Here is a 14,934-nt window from a genome sequence, read left to right as displayed (position 1 = left end):
ATATGAAACTAGGGCAAAAGAACTTAAGGGGAACAATAATAATAATATAAAACCACAAGAATAAAACATACAATAGATGTGAGTATATATTCAAAAATCGCCAAATTTTGTTTTAGGTAACTTTTCAGGACGAATCTCCGCCAAATCGGAAGATAGTAGATGGAAAGATTTCCAAGTTAGATAAAAAAATGTGGCTATCTGGCCCAGCAGATGCGAAAAGCTAGGACTCGAGCTGCGTTGATCCAAACGCAGTCCCAAGATTAGTGCTCTGTTTAAACCGGATTTCTGGCTCAGCTTCTGGAGGTTCTCCGGATCCCTCCCCTTCATCGTCTTCATCAGATGAGAGTGACGGCCGTGATAATGCTCTGTGTGCTTCTCTTAAAAGCTTCTCATCTAGCTCCTCAAGAAATTCCGTGTCCTGGTTAAGGTCATTCTGCAGGCTCAACGGACCTTGAAGAGCGGGATCTTCGTCCAGCTCTTTGTGGTAGGCAGCGGTATCGAGGCTAGCGACAGGGAATAGTGATGGTAGCGGTGCGCGCGGAGATTCGGGAGGTATTGATTCAGCTATTGAAAATGGAAAACCTGGCTCCAGCGGTTGGTCTAGTGGGGCTAGAGGAGTGGCATCCATATCACTATGTATCCCACCAAGCGGTGATGCTAGACAAGCTTGCTCTGATGGTAGGTGCGGTTTGAGCTCTGTGCCAACCGGCTGGCAAAGAGGAATGGGAGCACTTGGGATGGTGGGAGACACCTTGGCGGCAATATCAGGAGCTATTGCGGTGGACTTTAGCGTTATCCCATCCAGTGAACTGTCCACAAGCTCAACCGGGACACCAACGGCTCCCGAGCGATCGTGGGGACGAGATTTCGGGGATAGCGCCTCGTCCAAAGATGGAGAAAACCCAGGGTTGCCTAATTCGGATCTGGCATGCGGAATGTCCTCTGGAAATACCCGTGAAGGCTTAACAGTTGGGCTAGATCCCTCCCAAACGTGGTGTTGCTCTCCCACATCAGTTCCCACGGGTATCTCAGTTCTCCCTCCTGGGACAGCTGGAACAGTCCCGTTATCCTTCCTTTCCAGCTCTGCTATTCGCTGCTGCATGATAGATCGCTCTTTTTCCCACAGCTTGCGCTCTTCAGAAAATGCGGCTCTTTCGAATTCGAAACTGATTCGCTGCCGCTCGAGCGCGAAACGGGCTTGTTCAATGTAGCCCGCTAAGTCGGTAACGGTTCTAGTTCTATGAGGGTAGGATTTAGGAGCAGGAGGTTCGGATTTCGCCCTGGGAAGGCTCATATGGAAATGATGTGGGGAAAAAGGCCCTTCCCCCCAAGGCAAGGTGTATATATATAAAGCGGAGAGGTTAACGGCTCGGGTTCATCTTGCTTTTGGCCGGATGTTGGATCCTAGATTTTCCGGGCCAGGTTAGTGACGAAAACGAGGCGGCTCTGTTTGAACGGAAGATGAATCAGCGCAAGCGAGCTCCAGTCGATCCCAATGACAGCTTGCGCAACTCATCTCTATTAACAGATGCCATGGCGTGGTCGAGTGCTGTGGCCTGGATTGTGGAAGTGGAATTGGGATTTTGGCGCTGAAGATGTCATTGCTCCCCACCAGCCAAGCCAAGTCGGGAATGGCGTGTAATTTATGGTTTTGTGTGACTAGTGTAACAAAATATCCGCTATGCTTAATATGGCTTAGTGGCAGATCAGCCATGTTCCTGCATCTCACAGCGAGCTTGACCTCAAATCGTCAACAGCATCACTCTTGAGCTTTGCTTTAAAGATGCAGCATAGAGGCTCGAGATGCCCGTTCGCCAATGCCTCACACGGCGGCTGATGCTATGGCAGCTTTGATAGCCAGTCTCTGATTCTACCTGGATTGGCTTCCCACCCAACCTAGTTCTTCTGCTGACGACCAAGGTTCACAAGCAGGAAGTTTGATGTCGACAAGCTGCTGTCTCTCACAGCCTCGACGTCACCTGACAAAGCTTCTATGGGAGGCTTCAGAGCTTCCCGTATTGCCTCACTGGAGGCAATCGGCACCTGCTCTGACGATTGTGATTCGGGGCCATATTCGGTCACATCTGGCAAAGTGCATTTCGCAGTCAAGCGATGCAAGTCTCCAGGCGTGATTATCAGGACCCTGGGATAATGTGACTCGCGTCGATGGCCGGACTTCCTTGTACTGCCTCTGTTTGCTCCCCCCTAACTAGGTACGAGCTGCTTTCGCTGGAAATTGCGATTCGAGTGTGTGCATCTGTTTCAGTGTTGGCTTCCCTTCTTATTATTGCACATTATATGTGCAGCGCCCGCTTTCATACTCCACTTAATCGGCTCATTTTCTATGCGACTTGGGGTAACATTCTCGCGCATGCTGCTGAGATGATAGCAGAGTCAGGATACCGAAATGGGACTAACAACTCACTTTGCCGATTCCAGGCATTTTTCATCCAATGGTGTGCCATAATCTCAATTGGCCTTTCCCCTTACTACCAATTCAGCTAACCAAAACGAACCAGGTTCACGTCGTCAGATGCTTTCTGGAACTTATGTATCGCGTGCAATGTTTATTTAATCATATTCCGCCGCTATAGCCTGCCGGATCTGAAAAAGTTGGAATGGAAATACTTTCTTTTCTCATATGGGCTACAGCTCCCCCCTTCGATTGTATTCTTCTTTATCAAAACCAAATCCAGGGGAAGGGTCTACGGCGATGCAGTTGTATGTTGACATCCCAACATCGGTTTGTACTTGCGCTAATATAATTTGTTTCACCTAGTTTTGGTGTTGGATCAGCCGTCCATGGGGCGTACTTCGCCTTACTGTCTATTACATTCCCATATGGCTAGCGGTCATACTTACCATGGCGATTTATATCGCGGCCGGCGTAAAGATATTCGCGCACGAAAAAGGAGTGCAAAGTCTTACTGCCCAGGAACAGCTCATGCTGGATGGCCAAACACGCCAGCCATCGCAGGAGCAAGAGAGTGGGAGCCAACAACCTAGCGAAAGCCGGTCGTCATGCATAGTACCTCCAAATGATTCAATGACTGGAGAACAGCGGGCGGTTGAAACTCGGCCTTCCTCTCAAGCTTCGTCAACGCCCGAGAACCAAAGGTTACGTGAAAGCTCAATGGCTACGACGGTGTCTTCGGAGAGAGTTTTCGGACCACAAAATCAGAACCGACCGAGACATGAACACGAATTGATCTCACAGAACAATTGTACACCTGATCAAATACTTGCCCAGCGATATTCGAACTTTGCCGACACTGAGCTCGCAGCCCACGGCAGCCTTGCGCAGAACCGTCTTCAAAACCTTGGTTCCCTAGAGTCTGATATAGCCAGTATAGGACGTCTGGCGAATCGTAATCAAGCCGCTGATTTTGAAAGGCGACTGGACGCCCAACTAGAAGGTTTAGAGAAAGGTCCTGTACGTCGAAGAGGTTCAGTCGAGATGCGAAAGGTGGCTAGAGGCTATACCCGATTTGCAAGCATTTATTTTGTTTCGTTAATACTCACTTGGGTAAACACTACCAATACTTTCCAGGATATTATCCTCTTTGTTTTATCCGCGGTCATTCGCTGATGTTTTGACTCCAGATACCCGCGTCAACAAATCGGATATACATATTGATACACCCACACAACCCTCAGTATGGACTGCTGCTTGCGTCAGCTATACTTTTACCTCTGCAGGGTTTCTGGAATGGTGTTATCTTCTTCTCTACTTCGTGGGATGCTGTTCGAGAGTCCTACGGAACCCTGAAATCACCTCGAGACTTGTCTGCACCATTATTTTGGCGACAACTTTCCACGTTCTTCGTAACAAGCCTATGGGAGCGAAGACGAATTCGATTCAAGCTTCCCTGGAAATAGTCATGGCTGGGTATCACCGAGACTTTCCTTAGGTTTGTCATCGAGCAGTCAAGGACTTGCAAAGCCATTCCTGTCCAGCTCGCGGAATTACTCAGATCATGTTTTCTCGCGACACAATTGCCTCCAAGTGACACTCAATTATATCCTTACAATTCTAAGTTTTCGACCTCGCCTAGTCCTCTCTGGCTAAATTTGGATGAGAGGGATAAGAGCCTAAAACTTCTTGTCGACGATGGCCTCAATTCAATATTTCATTGCCCTGGATGTTTCAGAACATACTATGCAAGAATGTGTGAGATATCCTATTAAAATTGTGTACATAAGGGCAAAGCTGAATAAACTCGTGGCATACCCAGTTCTCCAACACTATTCTCACTTATAATTTCTCTTTTTCTGGTTGATAGGGGCTATAAAATGGTTAGTATCATTCAACACTTTATCTGCATCTTGGTAATATTCCATTTTCCAACAGCTTGCAACAACATGACCTGGTATTGGGCTCCCCATTAAGATGAATTTTCACACTTTACAATATTTTCGATTTCCTCATCTGTTCTATCTTCATACTATTAATATTGAGTGATTTCAATGGAGATATCATGTGGAGCGGTGTTCTTGCTATAACTATAGGTTATTACAATGAAGGTAGCAGACTAATACAGAACACCATGCGTATTATATCTATCAAGGCCTTTATTTGATTAATGTATCCTCTTTGCAATCATATGCTCTAATCATACAAGTACCGCCACTCACGCAGCACGCGTTGATATGTTTTAATTTCCAGACTTTGGCGCAGCATCGAAAATGAATTAGTCTATACATTCCTTCTATAGACCCCGAAACCCCATGCTGCTCGGAGCATTGCCAGGCCCCATGCCATCCCCAGGCTATCCCACACAACGTTCAACTTGCTGCCTTTTACTTCTCTCCACCCTACCGGTACCTCCGCAACGGGGATGTTGGAAAACTCCGCCAGCATGAGCATTTCCACATCGAAGATCCAGCCCTCAGAGTGCATGTGGGGTATTATGTAGGGCAAGCTGGCCCGGGAGAAGAGCTTAAAGCCGCACTGAGTGTCTTTTATTCGGGCTGTGCGCGGAGGAGTGAGAAGGCGAATTGTAATATGGAAGGCATGCATTAAGAAGTTGCGAAGTTTGGAGCGCTAAAGGCAATGGGTAGTTAGATGAGATCTTCTTCACTGGGGAGATGAGAGGGCGGGTAGGACACTTCCATACCTTGACAACAGCTTCGCTCCCTACTAAATGCGCTCTAGACCCCACAGCGACACCTCGCAGCTCCGAATCTTCAGCGTCTTGACAAGCCTGAACTAGCTTCCCGAGATCTTCGAAATTACTGGCGCCATCAGCATCGGCAAAGACAACATATTTTCCTCTAACATGTCTCATTCCATGCGTGACTGCGCCACCCTTTCCTCGATTCTGTGTCAACTTCACAACTCGGATTGTCCCAGGTGGGATGTGTACACCTTTTCCCGATTTTGGAGTCCATGGTCCCGCATGGCCCTTTGGGTGAAGTGATAGTTGGTGGTCCCTTGCAAAAGATAGAGCGGTTTCAATAGTCCTATCAGTCGATCCATCGGAGACTATTATCACCTCCCAGCCTTTCAAAGGCGTGTGGGAGTCCGATGGGTTCGATTTCCGATTGTGTACGTTATTGGCTCCGTCCTGCTTCGGCTTTTGTTTGTTGACGCTGTTTGATTTTTGGGGTGTCAAGGTTCCATATGCGCGCTCCAGATAGTTCACTGCTTCTTCCAGCATTCCTGGTAAACGCTCCTCCTCATTGTATGCGGGTACCACCACAGACATGAACAATTCAGCGTCTTCAAGTGTATTACGTCTGGGTCCAGGTTGGAGCCGGTCATACCAGCATGGTAGTGTAGCGGATGGGGTGACAGCACCATCTTCTGATATAGTCTGGTAGGTCTTTTCTTCAGGAAACGGAAGTCTCGGGACAGGTGCGAGGAGGAAGATGAACGTGTATCCCTATTAAATGCAAGTCAATATTTTACAAGAGCAAAGCCAACGAAGAGCGAGGGCACGCACAAGAAGGACAAGCCCCGCAAAAGTCGACACAAGGAAGCCTATCAAGTACGGAACCGGAATCTCCTTGACGAGCTGTGCGCAATGGAGACACCCGTTCCAAGTGCCGAACGCGTCCATGTCTACCGCCCGTTCCCGCACTTGTTCTGGTCAATTGACCAGAGCTCAAGCTGGGAAATCAATCGACCAGCGTGACATTCACCACCGGGACACCGTTAGGAATCATCAACGAAACTGTAGACAGAATAAACCCCTAGAAATGGTGCGGCTCTCAGTGGGAAGTTCGTGGTGGGTGCCAGAGTGTCCTCTCACCAGGATTTAAGTTCCACACTAAGATCGAAGCTCTTTCTAATAATAGCTAACAGAGTATATAATGGTTACGGAGTAATCTTTGAAGAAATAGGCTCGCCCGGATACTCATAGTGAAAACAAGAGAATAAAATAAATGTGGTAAGTGACCGATGCTGGTTATAGTGGGTGAATCCCTTAGTGTGTGCTCCAGAAATCGCATATTTGCAGTTAACACTGCCTTAGTTATATCCTAACCTCCTCTCTCTTCCTCAACAGATGTGCAGGCCTGGGGGCAGATGGTAAAGGGAGGCAGTCGGCGCTCTATTTTGGACACATGCGTAATACGTACGTGTATACGGAGTGCGCATTGTGCATGGCATAGTCCCTCGAAGAGTGGAGAGGCTCTAATTAGGCTTATAATTAGCGGGTTGTGTCGCGCAGCATCAATATCAGTGATAGTAAAGTAGCCCAACCCACTCGCAATTAATGAGGGCTTTGGGCCTGCAGATACTGCTCGCATACTTTGTAACCAACCAGCATCAAAAAACAGCATTGAAATATGGATTTTCAAAGCCGCCCCCGTCGGCCTCTTTTCATCATCTTACACAAGAACGGACACGATGAACCAGAAACCACCAAAGGGTGATTCAAGAGCTCTATCTCCTCCTTCAAGTTATAGGTCTTCATATAATCCGCCCTTGGGTTGCGATATCTTGCGCTGAGGCTGAACTCTGACCCAAAGAAGTCTATCAACTGGCGCAGGGAATCTATCAAAACAGACGCATAAGTTTTGCAACGCATCAGACCTTGGGGTCCGCCTTGATGCGAAAATGCAGTCCGTTAACTATTCTTTGTGCGCGGGCTTCGATTACAGGAGCAACAGTCAGATAGGACCAACCGTGACACCCAAAGACCATACATTCAAGACATGAAAACAGCCTCTACCCCACCCCTGGAACTCGCCATAATTTGTAATCGTCTGTGGTAGCTATCGAAATTAGTCATGAGTCTCCACTGTATAATACCAGTCTAAGTTAGCAATCAAAATATGGTCTACTTGCCATTCTCAAGCGTGAGGCTTGATTGGGCAAACACGCGCCTTGAAGAGGGTTGACCATTTGGCAAAGCCTTTTCTATGCGTCCATGGAGAACCTTGTGCTCCGTAAGGTCACGGTTAACGAAATAGCCTCAGGGCGGCAAGGCTGACTCAGCAGATTGTCCCTACAATTCAGGTCGCCTTGGCACGCATTCCGGCAACTCTTCTTCCAATCGGCTTCGTCCGTTGGCGTTTCGGCCCGCTAGCGCCAGCATAGCCGATGAGCCCTCGACTTTAGACCCCATCTTGATCGATATGTTTGTGGATGTTTTCCTAAGGCCGCATAGATTATAGCCTTGTGGAGTATTGGCTCTGCATGCTCTTAGCTTTCACTCAGAGGTTCCTTCCTGACAACCGCCTCGTTCAAAAGCCAGACTTGCGCAAACACACAATGCCAAATGTAGCCGGTTTTTGTTATGTTTATGTACGGAGTAGGATTGTTTCAAAAACGATAGGTAATCTCTCATTAGCAAGGGTGGCTTAGCTGCCTACACGGTTCAGATTAGTAGCAGATATCGCAAGCCTGACTAGCCCATATCTTACCTGCTCCAAGTTGCTCTCGGAGTTATTACTGCCTCGTTCAATGTCCTCATCAAGCGCTCCTTTAAATACCGATGAGCGATAAAATGGCCCCACGGCATAGACCATATCTGCCAACTGAGGTGTTTGGTAAAGAAAAACATGGTATATTGAGGGCTGGAATTAATGAAACTCATAGGTTGTTGTTATGTGGATTATGTAATGGGCTGTGGCTGGGCGCCCCAGCCACTTATTTACATTGTTAATGTTCAAGCATTGGTGCCCTGGTGACAACAACTGGACTCCAAGCCTGCAGGGCTCCCCATCCATTAACCAAACACTCGCTCTGTTTCAAGCTTGAGAGGGGAGATGCTCCATGCTTTGCAGCCACGGAGTACTTGAAATAATTAATGCCCATGCTTTTTCTGTGACAAGTTCATTTGTAATAATCGACGATCAATTGAGGTTTCTTGTCTTTCTTTCAAGCTTGTCTGCTGCCAAATTCAATCAAATTCCCAACACCACACAATCTAGCTCTTGATCGAGCCCGCCAATCCCTTCCGCAGTTTAGATTTTCCTCGGCTGATTGATGCGGTGGTTGCTGGCAGCATCCAATTAATTTGAGGATTTAGATGGCTACGTGGACGGAAGGGGTTGGCACTGGGGCTGCAAAAGGCTCCACGAGCTCAACGTCTACAGAACCGCCACGACCTTGCCTTAGCGGCCCAATGTCCGGATTCCAGTCATCAATATTCTCAGAAGTTAGCCCTCGTCGCTTGTCACACCGAAACGACACTCCTTTTCCAGAACCCCCGCTAGAGATCCCCGATAAACCTTTCGATGAACACGGTACAGGCCCAACATCACCGACAAGAATAACTCCAGGAAGTCTCCTACACCTTAAACCTCGAGAACATACTCCCTCGCACCGGCCGACGCATCGACGAGCTAGAACGGAGCTATTCCTGTCGAAAAGCGACCCCTTTATTTCGCCTGGTGCCCTAAAGGATGTCGAACTCCATACAAATGAGAAGGCTCCCACGCTGAAAACGGAACAAGGAAGCAAACTGTTTGCTGGGCTTTTCCAGGGGGAATCGGCGCCAATTAGATTTGGAATACTTCCCTCACCGACCAAAGAAAAAGACCCGATATCGGGCGCATCTACGCCAAATCAAAGTCGCCCTTCGTCCCCGACTAAGAAGATGGCAGTTCCATCCTCGTTAAAGAACATCGCTTACTCGAATCCGTTTTCCTTTTTCGGTGTGAAACAGCGGAAGGAATCTTCCAATATGCCGGAACCTGCCGAGGATGAATACTTGAACCTAGATATCGATTCTTTCCTCTTTCGTCCCGAGATGTCGGGCATCTCGCCCGAACAAGATTTTGTCAACTTTCAACGCAATGCTGAACAATTGGTGCGCCAATTGCGAGATGCCTACAAGCAACGTACATTCGCTCTGCACCAAGCACTTGCCGAGAAAGTAGAGCAAAAGGAGGAACTCGAGGAGACCCATTCAAGGCTTCAAATGATAAAATCTCAACTGAATGGGATGGCGGCTAAGGCTCTCAAGCAAGACGAGGAAATGAAGGCGCTCGCTGAGGAACTAAGATTGGAACGCCAGAAACGACAGCAGGAAAGAGAGGCGCGACAAGCCAGTATTATGCTTGAGAAGAGGTCCGACGAACTTGCTGATGTGGATGGGGCCCCAACAAACACCACCAGAAGGCACACTAAGAAATCAAGTGGAGCGTCCATAAGCTGCGATTCTGGATTTGAGTCTGCAGATGAAAGCGTTTCGGGAAGCATATTTTCCAAAGGAACGGATGACACGGCCCCGACACGACCTCCTTCTGTGATCTCTACAACCTTTGACGTGCCGCGGACTCCGCTGATTTCCACATACCAGCCGTCGCCTGCGAGACCTCAGTCGAATCCCCCAATTCGCCCTTCGGCCTATGATCGGGTTCTTAAAGGAATCTCTGCCGCTGGTTCCTCGCTGGGTAATTTAACTGCCTCTAAATGCCCTAACTGCCAAGGAGCTAGACTTTCTGACCCAGGGCATGTTGCTACTATCTTACAAGAGGAGAATCGTGCATTGAAATCACGGATCACGGAGCTCGAGACTGCAGTAGAAGAATGTATTACCCTTGTTGGAGGATAATCAATTGTGCGATAAGTTTATTGTTATTATGACTGAGAAGATTCCACGCCTGGCCCATTGATTTTGGATAGGTGTTGGATATTATGACTAGTATCTATGGGTTACCATTTTTGGACGATGTTATGATTTGGCTGTTAGAATGGAGTTTGGTTTAATTAGAGTGATGATTGCTTGTTGCATCTCTTTTTCCAATAAAGAATTTCTTTCTCGCATGCGAATGCAAACCAGTCCTTTAGATATCATAGTATTAATGTCAATGTTTAGCTGTCTGACAGAAAGGTATCTCAAATTTGACGCGCCTTGTCGCGCTCAGGAAATATTAGACAAATCATTTCACTGATTTACCCTTAAGACTGTATTATATTGAAGGAAAAAACCCACCTGTTGAACAGCATGAATCAATCATTTCCACCCACACCAAACTCCTTTTGTACATCAACATATCTCACGGCTCTCCGTTCAGCAATCAGCCCCAGCAAGCCTTGCCCAATGTCCTTGATTTCATTGTATTCGTGGAGCAGGCGAATGTGGCGCTTCACAATAGTTGCCGGATCTGGCGGTGAGCTAGTTTTGGGATAGGTTGAGCTGCGAATGCCATTAGGAACACAGCCCTCCCAGTAGAAGTATAGGCAAAAGTGGTGGAATCCTATGTTTCTCGAAAACCGGGGAGGGGGTATTTACTTGTATTTTTCCTGGGTTTCCGAGAGAGCAGCCTCTGTCTGAGCTATTTGGGATTGAAGTTTGGCAATGCTTGCTTCAAGCGATCTCTGGGAATGGTTCGGGATGTTAGACTGCTTTTAGCCATCCCAATGAACGATTCGATGGTGATGGACGGTGGCCAGGGAGTGCTGATGCACTAACAATCTTCTTTTCCTGCTGTGGAGTAAGTTCAGGGACTGCAGTCGAAGTGCCTGAAGGCGTTGAGGCGGTGGCAGCGGAATTTGCTTCGTCTAGCTCAGGGGCAGACCCTGATATCGAAGGTAGACAGACATCTGCAGATTTCAAGTCCGCTTTCTGCTCTGAAGCCATTATAAGAAGTTTGTATTCAATTGAGCAAGTCAGCCAAGAGTGAAGATCCTTCTGGTCATTTGTTTATTCTAGTTAAGAGATATAAGGCTGTGGATTCTCTCGTCTTAACTGGCGATAAGTGAGGTGCAGTTTTGCTGCATGTCGTCAGTGGTGAAAGCTTAATCGGGAGGATGCGATCCCTATTCCTTGGCATTTGGCTTACCTAATGCTTGATCTGTTGCTTTCGTCGGAACATTCTCTCACTTTCATCACGGTCTCTCCGCCTGTTGATACGATCTCCTAGCTTATGAGCATGTTATGCAGTTCCAGATAGATCTGTTGCTGGCTGAGGGAGCCTGGCACCTTTAGATCTCACTTTGACTGCTTTCCAAATGGTTTTCCTCTTTCCTAGGCGCAATTGAGACCCTCGCTCTTCTTCTTTTTCTGAAATTCGCTACTCCATACTTGATCGTCTTTGAACTGACTGGAATCGGATTGTCCGGACCATATTACACCGTTACTACAGCGTCTGTAGATAAAGAAAATGGGGAAGTTCGGTGCTTTGGCTGCACTTCTTGCGCTGTCATTGACCGTAGTTGTCCATGGCCATGAGCATCATGACGACCTGCCTGAAGGACAGTTTGTCTCTGTTGAACCACTTGTAAGTCAAAGTCGACATTGCTACGATTCTATTTAGACATATTTTCTCATATATTTCAAAATCTAGGACTCGATTCTATGGATTCATATACTTTTGATGACAGTGGCCTTCGGGTTTATTTTTCCCACTGGGATGGTTCTCGGCGTGAGTGAGACCGAATCTCTACGAAGAATCTAGGAGTTTGCTTATATTTAACGTGTATAATCTTAGATCGTTCGCTCCCGTTGGCACGTCCCCGTTCAAATTCTCGGCACCGTCGTTGCCTTCCTAGCCTACTTCCTCGGACATATGCACAAAGGTCGTCGGTTCGCTCCGAATATTCACGCCGCGTTTGCAAACTCTTTGATGCTTATGCTCATAATCCAACTCGTTTTGGGTACATATTTGAAATTACACTTATCTAAGGGGATTCATAGCAAAATTCGGAAATATGTCGTTACTTTGCACGGAGTTATGGGCAAAATGATGCCGCTCGTCAGCTGGATTCAAATGATATTCGGCGGTATCACTGCATTGGGCTTCTGTCATGAGGACCATCTTGGACAATGTCTTGCTCATTTCATCATGGGAAGTGCATTCATCGCCTACGGTATTGTACTTACGATTCTTCTCCTGGTTGGGCAGGTCTGGCTTCGCAGGACGGGTCGCAGCCAAGAATTTTTCGATTCGCTCATTATCGCGCTTTGGGGCTGTGTTAATACCTTTACGGAGCATCGCTGGGGCCAACCGTGGAGACATAATGACATGCAACATACGTCTATGGGAATAATTTGGTGGTGTGCTGGCCTGTTGGGTCTCTGGCTGAGCAGAAGACGGAACGGAAGACCAAGACGAAATATTTTCCCAGGAATCGTCATACTTCTTACTGGGTATGCGATGTCCTCTCATCCCCAGCACTTGCCCATTAGCGCGATGGTCCATAGTATCTTTGGATACACTTTGATGGCCGCTGGCGCAGTACGAATTGTGGAGATCTGCTTTGTATTGAAGGATCGAAGTGCTCTCAGTTATGACGGAACTGAAGCGAGCAGCTTCCAATACCTTACTCCATTTGTAAGTTTGTATCGAACTCTGACATGATCAACCCAGGACTCACAACCCTTTAGTTACTTTACGCTTCCGGTCTCCTTTTTATGGGGGCAACGGAAGAGCAGATGGAACTCTTATCGGGTGCAGGAATCGATCACGTCTCGTACATTTTAGTACTTTATAGCGTCGCATGCATCATGTTTCTATGTAAGAATTCTTCACTCCTTGTTTTACCCTTGGCATACTAATGAGCTTTGCAGTCGTCAACATCCTTCTTCACATCTATGGTGTTCATGCGTTCCCCGAAACTGCAAAAGACAATAGAAGTGCTAGAATGGCGGCGGGAAGACCACTCCAACGACCTCCTCATTATCGTGCTTCAACCTCCTTTGCTTTGGATCGATTTCAACTTGAGTCCCAACAAGTCAATGGACACGCTAGGGGGCCTTCTCAGGCAGAGCAAATTAGGGATGCACAGGAGTTCGAGCTTGAGGGGTTAATTGGAGCTATTGATAGGGATCGTGACGGGGAAGACAGCCCTACCACCCAAGGCCCTCCTGTCCCCCCCAAACCAGAGGTTTAAGCAACTAAATAGGAGATGTCAAGGGAATTCTCAAGGACTTTTGAGGACCGGGAACTGGCATAGGATACTAGCATCGGCAGGCTTTCTTGATCGGCTTAATCCTGCACTTTAATGATTCTTTTTTTTCTCATGTACATGCTAATTATAGCCTTGCAAAATGCTTGTTGTTCATTAATACTCTCCATTATTTCCTTCTTTGCATATATTGCCTGTTAGGGCATAAATCAATGTGGCTCTCTTGCTATTTCAGATGGCCAACAAGGAGACTAAGGCACGCCGTACGCCAGATTGAAGTCACGCACATAGTTGAAGGCCCCTTAGGGAGCTCTCAATGCGCTTCATGCCCGTGCTCTGCAAGCCTCCTTAGTCCTTGACGGAACGGAGCGATCCGACCTCAAGGTACCCGCAATTCGAGCTGATTGCCGATTGGCACTGGGCAGCAGCATGATGACGTCATCAGTCAACCCCATCGAAAACCTGAGGTCCATCTCAACTTCATTCCTAACAGTGGAGGCCATGATATTGATGGGCATTTTAAGTATGGGACTTAGAGGGCCAGGTCGTCATCGTTCGAGCATTGAACAATCCTTATAATGACTGAATCACTTGTGAGGGGATCTCGCTTCAAGGAATGCCCACCATTTTGCGAGGACGCCCATCAAATTGGATACAGTATTGAGACTGCTGGAGAGCACGTATATTGGTACTGGGTGTAGGGGAAATATTCAAGAAGTGGATTCAGCATTCAAAATCCTATTGAGAGGTAACGATGAATTGGCTACCTAAACCGCTGCTGAGTTTATGACTAGATTCCAAAAACCGCTGGGACCCGTGAATTATCGTGATCAGTAAAGTAGTGATGCTTCATGGACTGAAAATTGAAGACAATACTTTGCTCCAAGTGATTGGATTGTATTTCTATACAAGCTCTATGTTATAAGGGTATTCAATCAACTGCCCAATACTTCAACTCGCCCCCTTGAAATTCCGTAACATATTCATCGATTAGACATTAGTGTAATAGGGGTATCAAGTCGATATCGCTGAAAATATAACTTTTTCGATATAAATTAGATCGTTCAATTAAGCCAAAGTTCCCTGCGAGAAACTCTAATGTTAGTGAATTTTCAACAGGGCGATTTCACGCTGTGAAGATATTTGCTTACCATCATAAAAAGTTCTTCCGCTGCATGAGATATATTGATCTTCCTTATCGCTGAAGCATCGAGAAGTACACAGCCCGACTTTCGTTGATGGAAGCTTTCTTTGCTGCCTTGTTCTGCTTCTTCTTTTGGGACGATGATACCGCAGGAATGGGGTTCGAGGCACTGGGCCTTCTGCTGGTGTTGGCAGAGGATGGTGCTGGCTCTGTGAGGAGAGCTTCAGGCACAAGGTAAGAGTGGAAGGTAGCGAAGTCGGTAGCGTTGGCGGCCATGTTGTAAGAGTTTGGTAACTGGTTGCGTTTTGGAGGCTTGGGGCTAGGCGACTGTTAGACCAAAACCGAAGCACCTTTTTTCAAGCGGCAGGAACTGACCAGAATAGTTGGCTTGAAGAGAAGGGATTTGTTTTGAAGCTGTGATCGTTGTCTTGTTTAGATTGTTTTGCTTTGTTGTTGAATCCGCACAGAAGGTAGGACTGAGGGT

At 47.2% G+C, this 14,934-nt stretch overlaps 7 protein-coding genes across 7 annotated transcripts; 3 read left to right on the top strand and 4 right to left on the bottom strand.

The window, feature by feature from the left end:
• Positions 1-220: 220 nt before the first annotated feature.
• UREG_04392 (uncharacterized protein) lies at positions 221-1,294 on the bottom strand (the record flags this gene model as incomplete). The annotated part of the gene is made up of 1 exon (XM_002544829.1): positions 221-1,294. The coding sequence occupies one exon, from the start codon at positions 1,292-1,294 to the stop codon at positions 221-223; it is 1,074 nt and encodes a 357-aa protein (XP_002544875.1).
• A 1,569-nt stretch (positions 1,295-2,863) lies between these two features.
• On the top strand, positions 2,864-3,879 carry UREG_04391 (uncharacterized protein; the record flags this gene model as incomplete). Its single annotated transcript, XM_002544828.1, has 2 exons — positions 2,864-3,433; positions 3,700-3,879. 2 exons carry the CDS (start codon positions 2,864-2,866, stop codon positions 3,877-3,879), a joined length of 750 nt encoding a protein of 249 aa, XP_002544874.1.
• Positions 3,880-4,696: 817 nt separating this feature from the next.
• UREG_04390 (uncharacterized protein) lies at positions 4,697-6,062 on the bottom strand (the record flags this gene model as incomplete). Its single annotated transcript, XM_002544827.1, has 3 exons — positions 4,697-5,044; positions 5,118-5,885; positions 5,946-6,062. 3 exons carry the CDS (start codon positions 6,060-6,062, stop codon positions 4,697-4,699), a joined length of 1,233 nt encoding a protein of 410 aa, XP_002544873.1.
• A 2,514-nt stretch (positions 6,063-8,576) lies between these two features.
• On the top strand, positions 8,577-10,010 carry UREG_04389 (uncharacterized protein; the record flags this gene model as incomplete). The annotated part of the gene is made up of 2 exons (XM_002544826.1): positions 8,577-9,849; positions 9,907-10,010. 2 exons carry the CDS (start codon positions 8,577-8,579, stop codon positions 10,008-10,010), a joined length of 1,377 nt encoding a protein of 458 aa, XP_002544872.1.
• A 398-nt stretch (positions 10,011-10,408) lies between these two features.
• Positions 10,409-11,039, bottom strand: UREG_04388 (uncharacterized protein; the record flags this gene model as incomplete). Its single annotated transcript, XM_002544825.1, has 2 exons — positions 10,409-10,621; positions 10,872-11,039. The coding sequence occupies 2 exons, from the start codon at positions 11,037-11,039 to the stop codon at positions 10,409-10,411; spliced, it is 381 nt and encodes a 126-aa protein (XP_002544871.1).
• Positions 11,040-11,562: 523 nt separating this feature from the next.
• On the top strand, positions 11,563-13,291 carry UREG_04387 (uncharacterized protein; the record flags this gene model as incomplete). Its single annotated transcript, XM_002544824.1, has 5 exons — positions 11,563-11,679; positions 11,746-11,823; positions 11,890-12,732; positions 12,786-12,915; positions 12,969-13,291. 5 exons carry the CDS (start codon positions 11,563-11,565, stop codon positions 13,289-13,291), a joined length of 1,491 nt encoding a protein of 496 aa, XP_002544870.1.
• Positions 13,292-14,501: 1,210 nt separating this feature from the next.
• On the bottom strand, positions 14,502-14,726 carry UREG_04386 (uncharacterized protein; the record flags this gene model as incomplete). Its single annotated transcript, XM_002544823.1, has 1 exon — positions 14,502-14,726. One exon carries the CDS (start codon positions 14,724-14,726, stop codon positions 14,502-14,504), a length of 225 nt encoding a protein of 74 aa, XP_002544869.1.
• Between the last annotated feature and the right edge of the window lie 208 nt (positions 14,727-14,934).

Source organism: Uncinocarpus reesii, genomic scaffold (genome assembly GCF_000003515.1).
Source record: "Uncinocarpus reesii 1704 scaffold_2 genomic scaffold, whole genome shotgun sequence".
In the NCBI taxonomy this organism is placed as follows: domain Eukaryota; kingdom Fungi; phylum Ascomycota; class Eurotiomycetes; order Onygenales; family Onygenaceae; genus Uncinocarpus; species Uncinocarpus reesii.
This window is presented reverse-complemented; position numbering and strand designations above follow the sequence as displayed.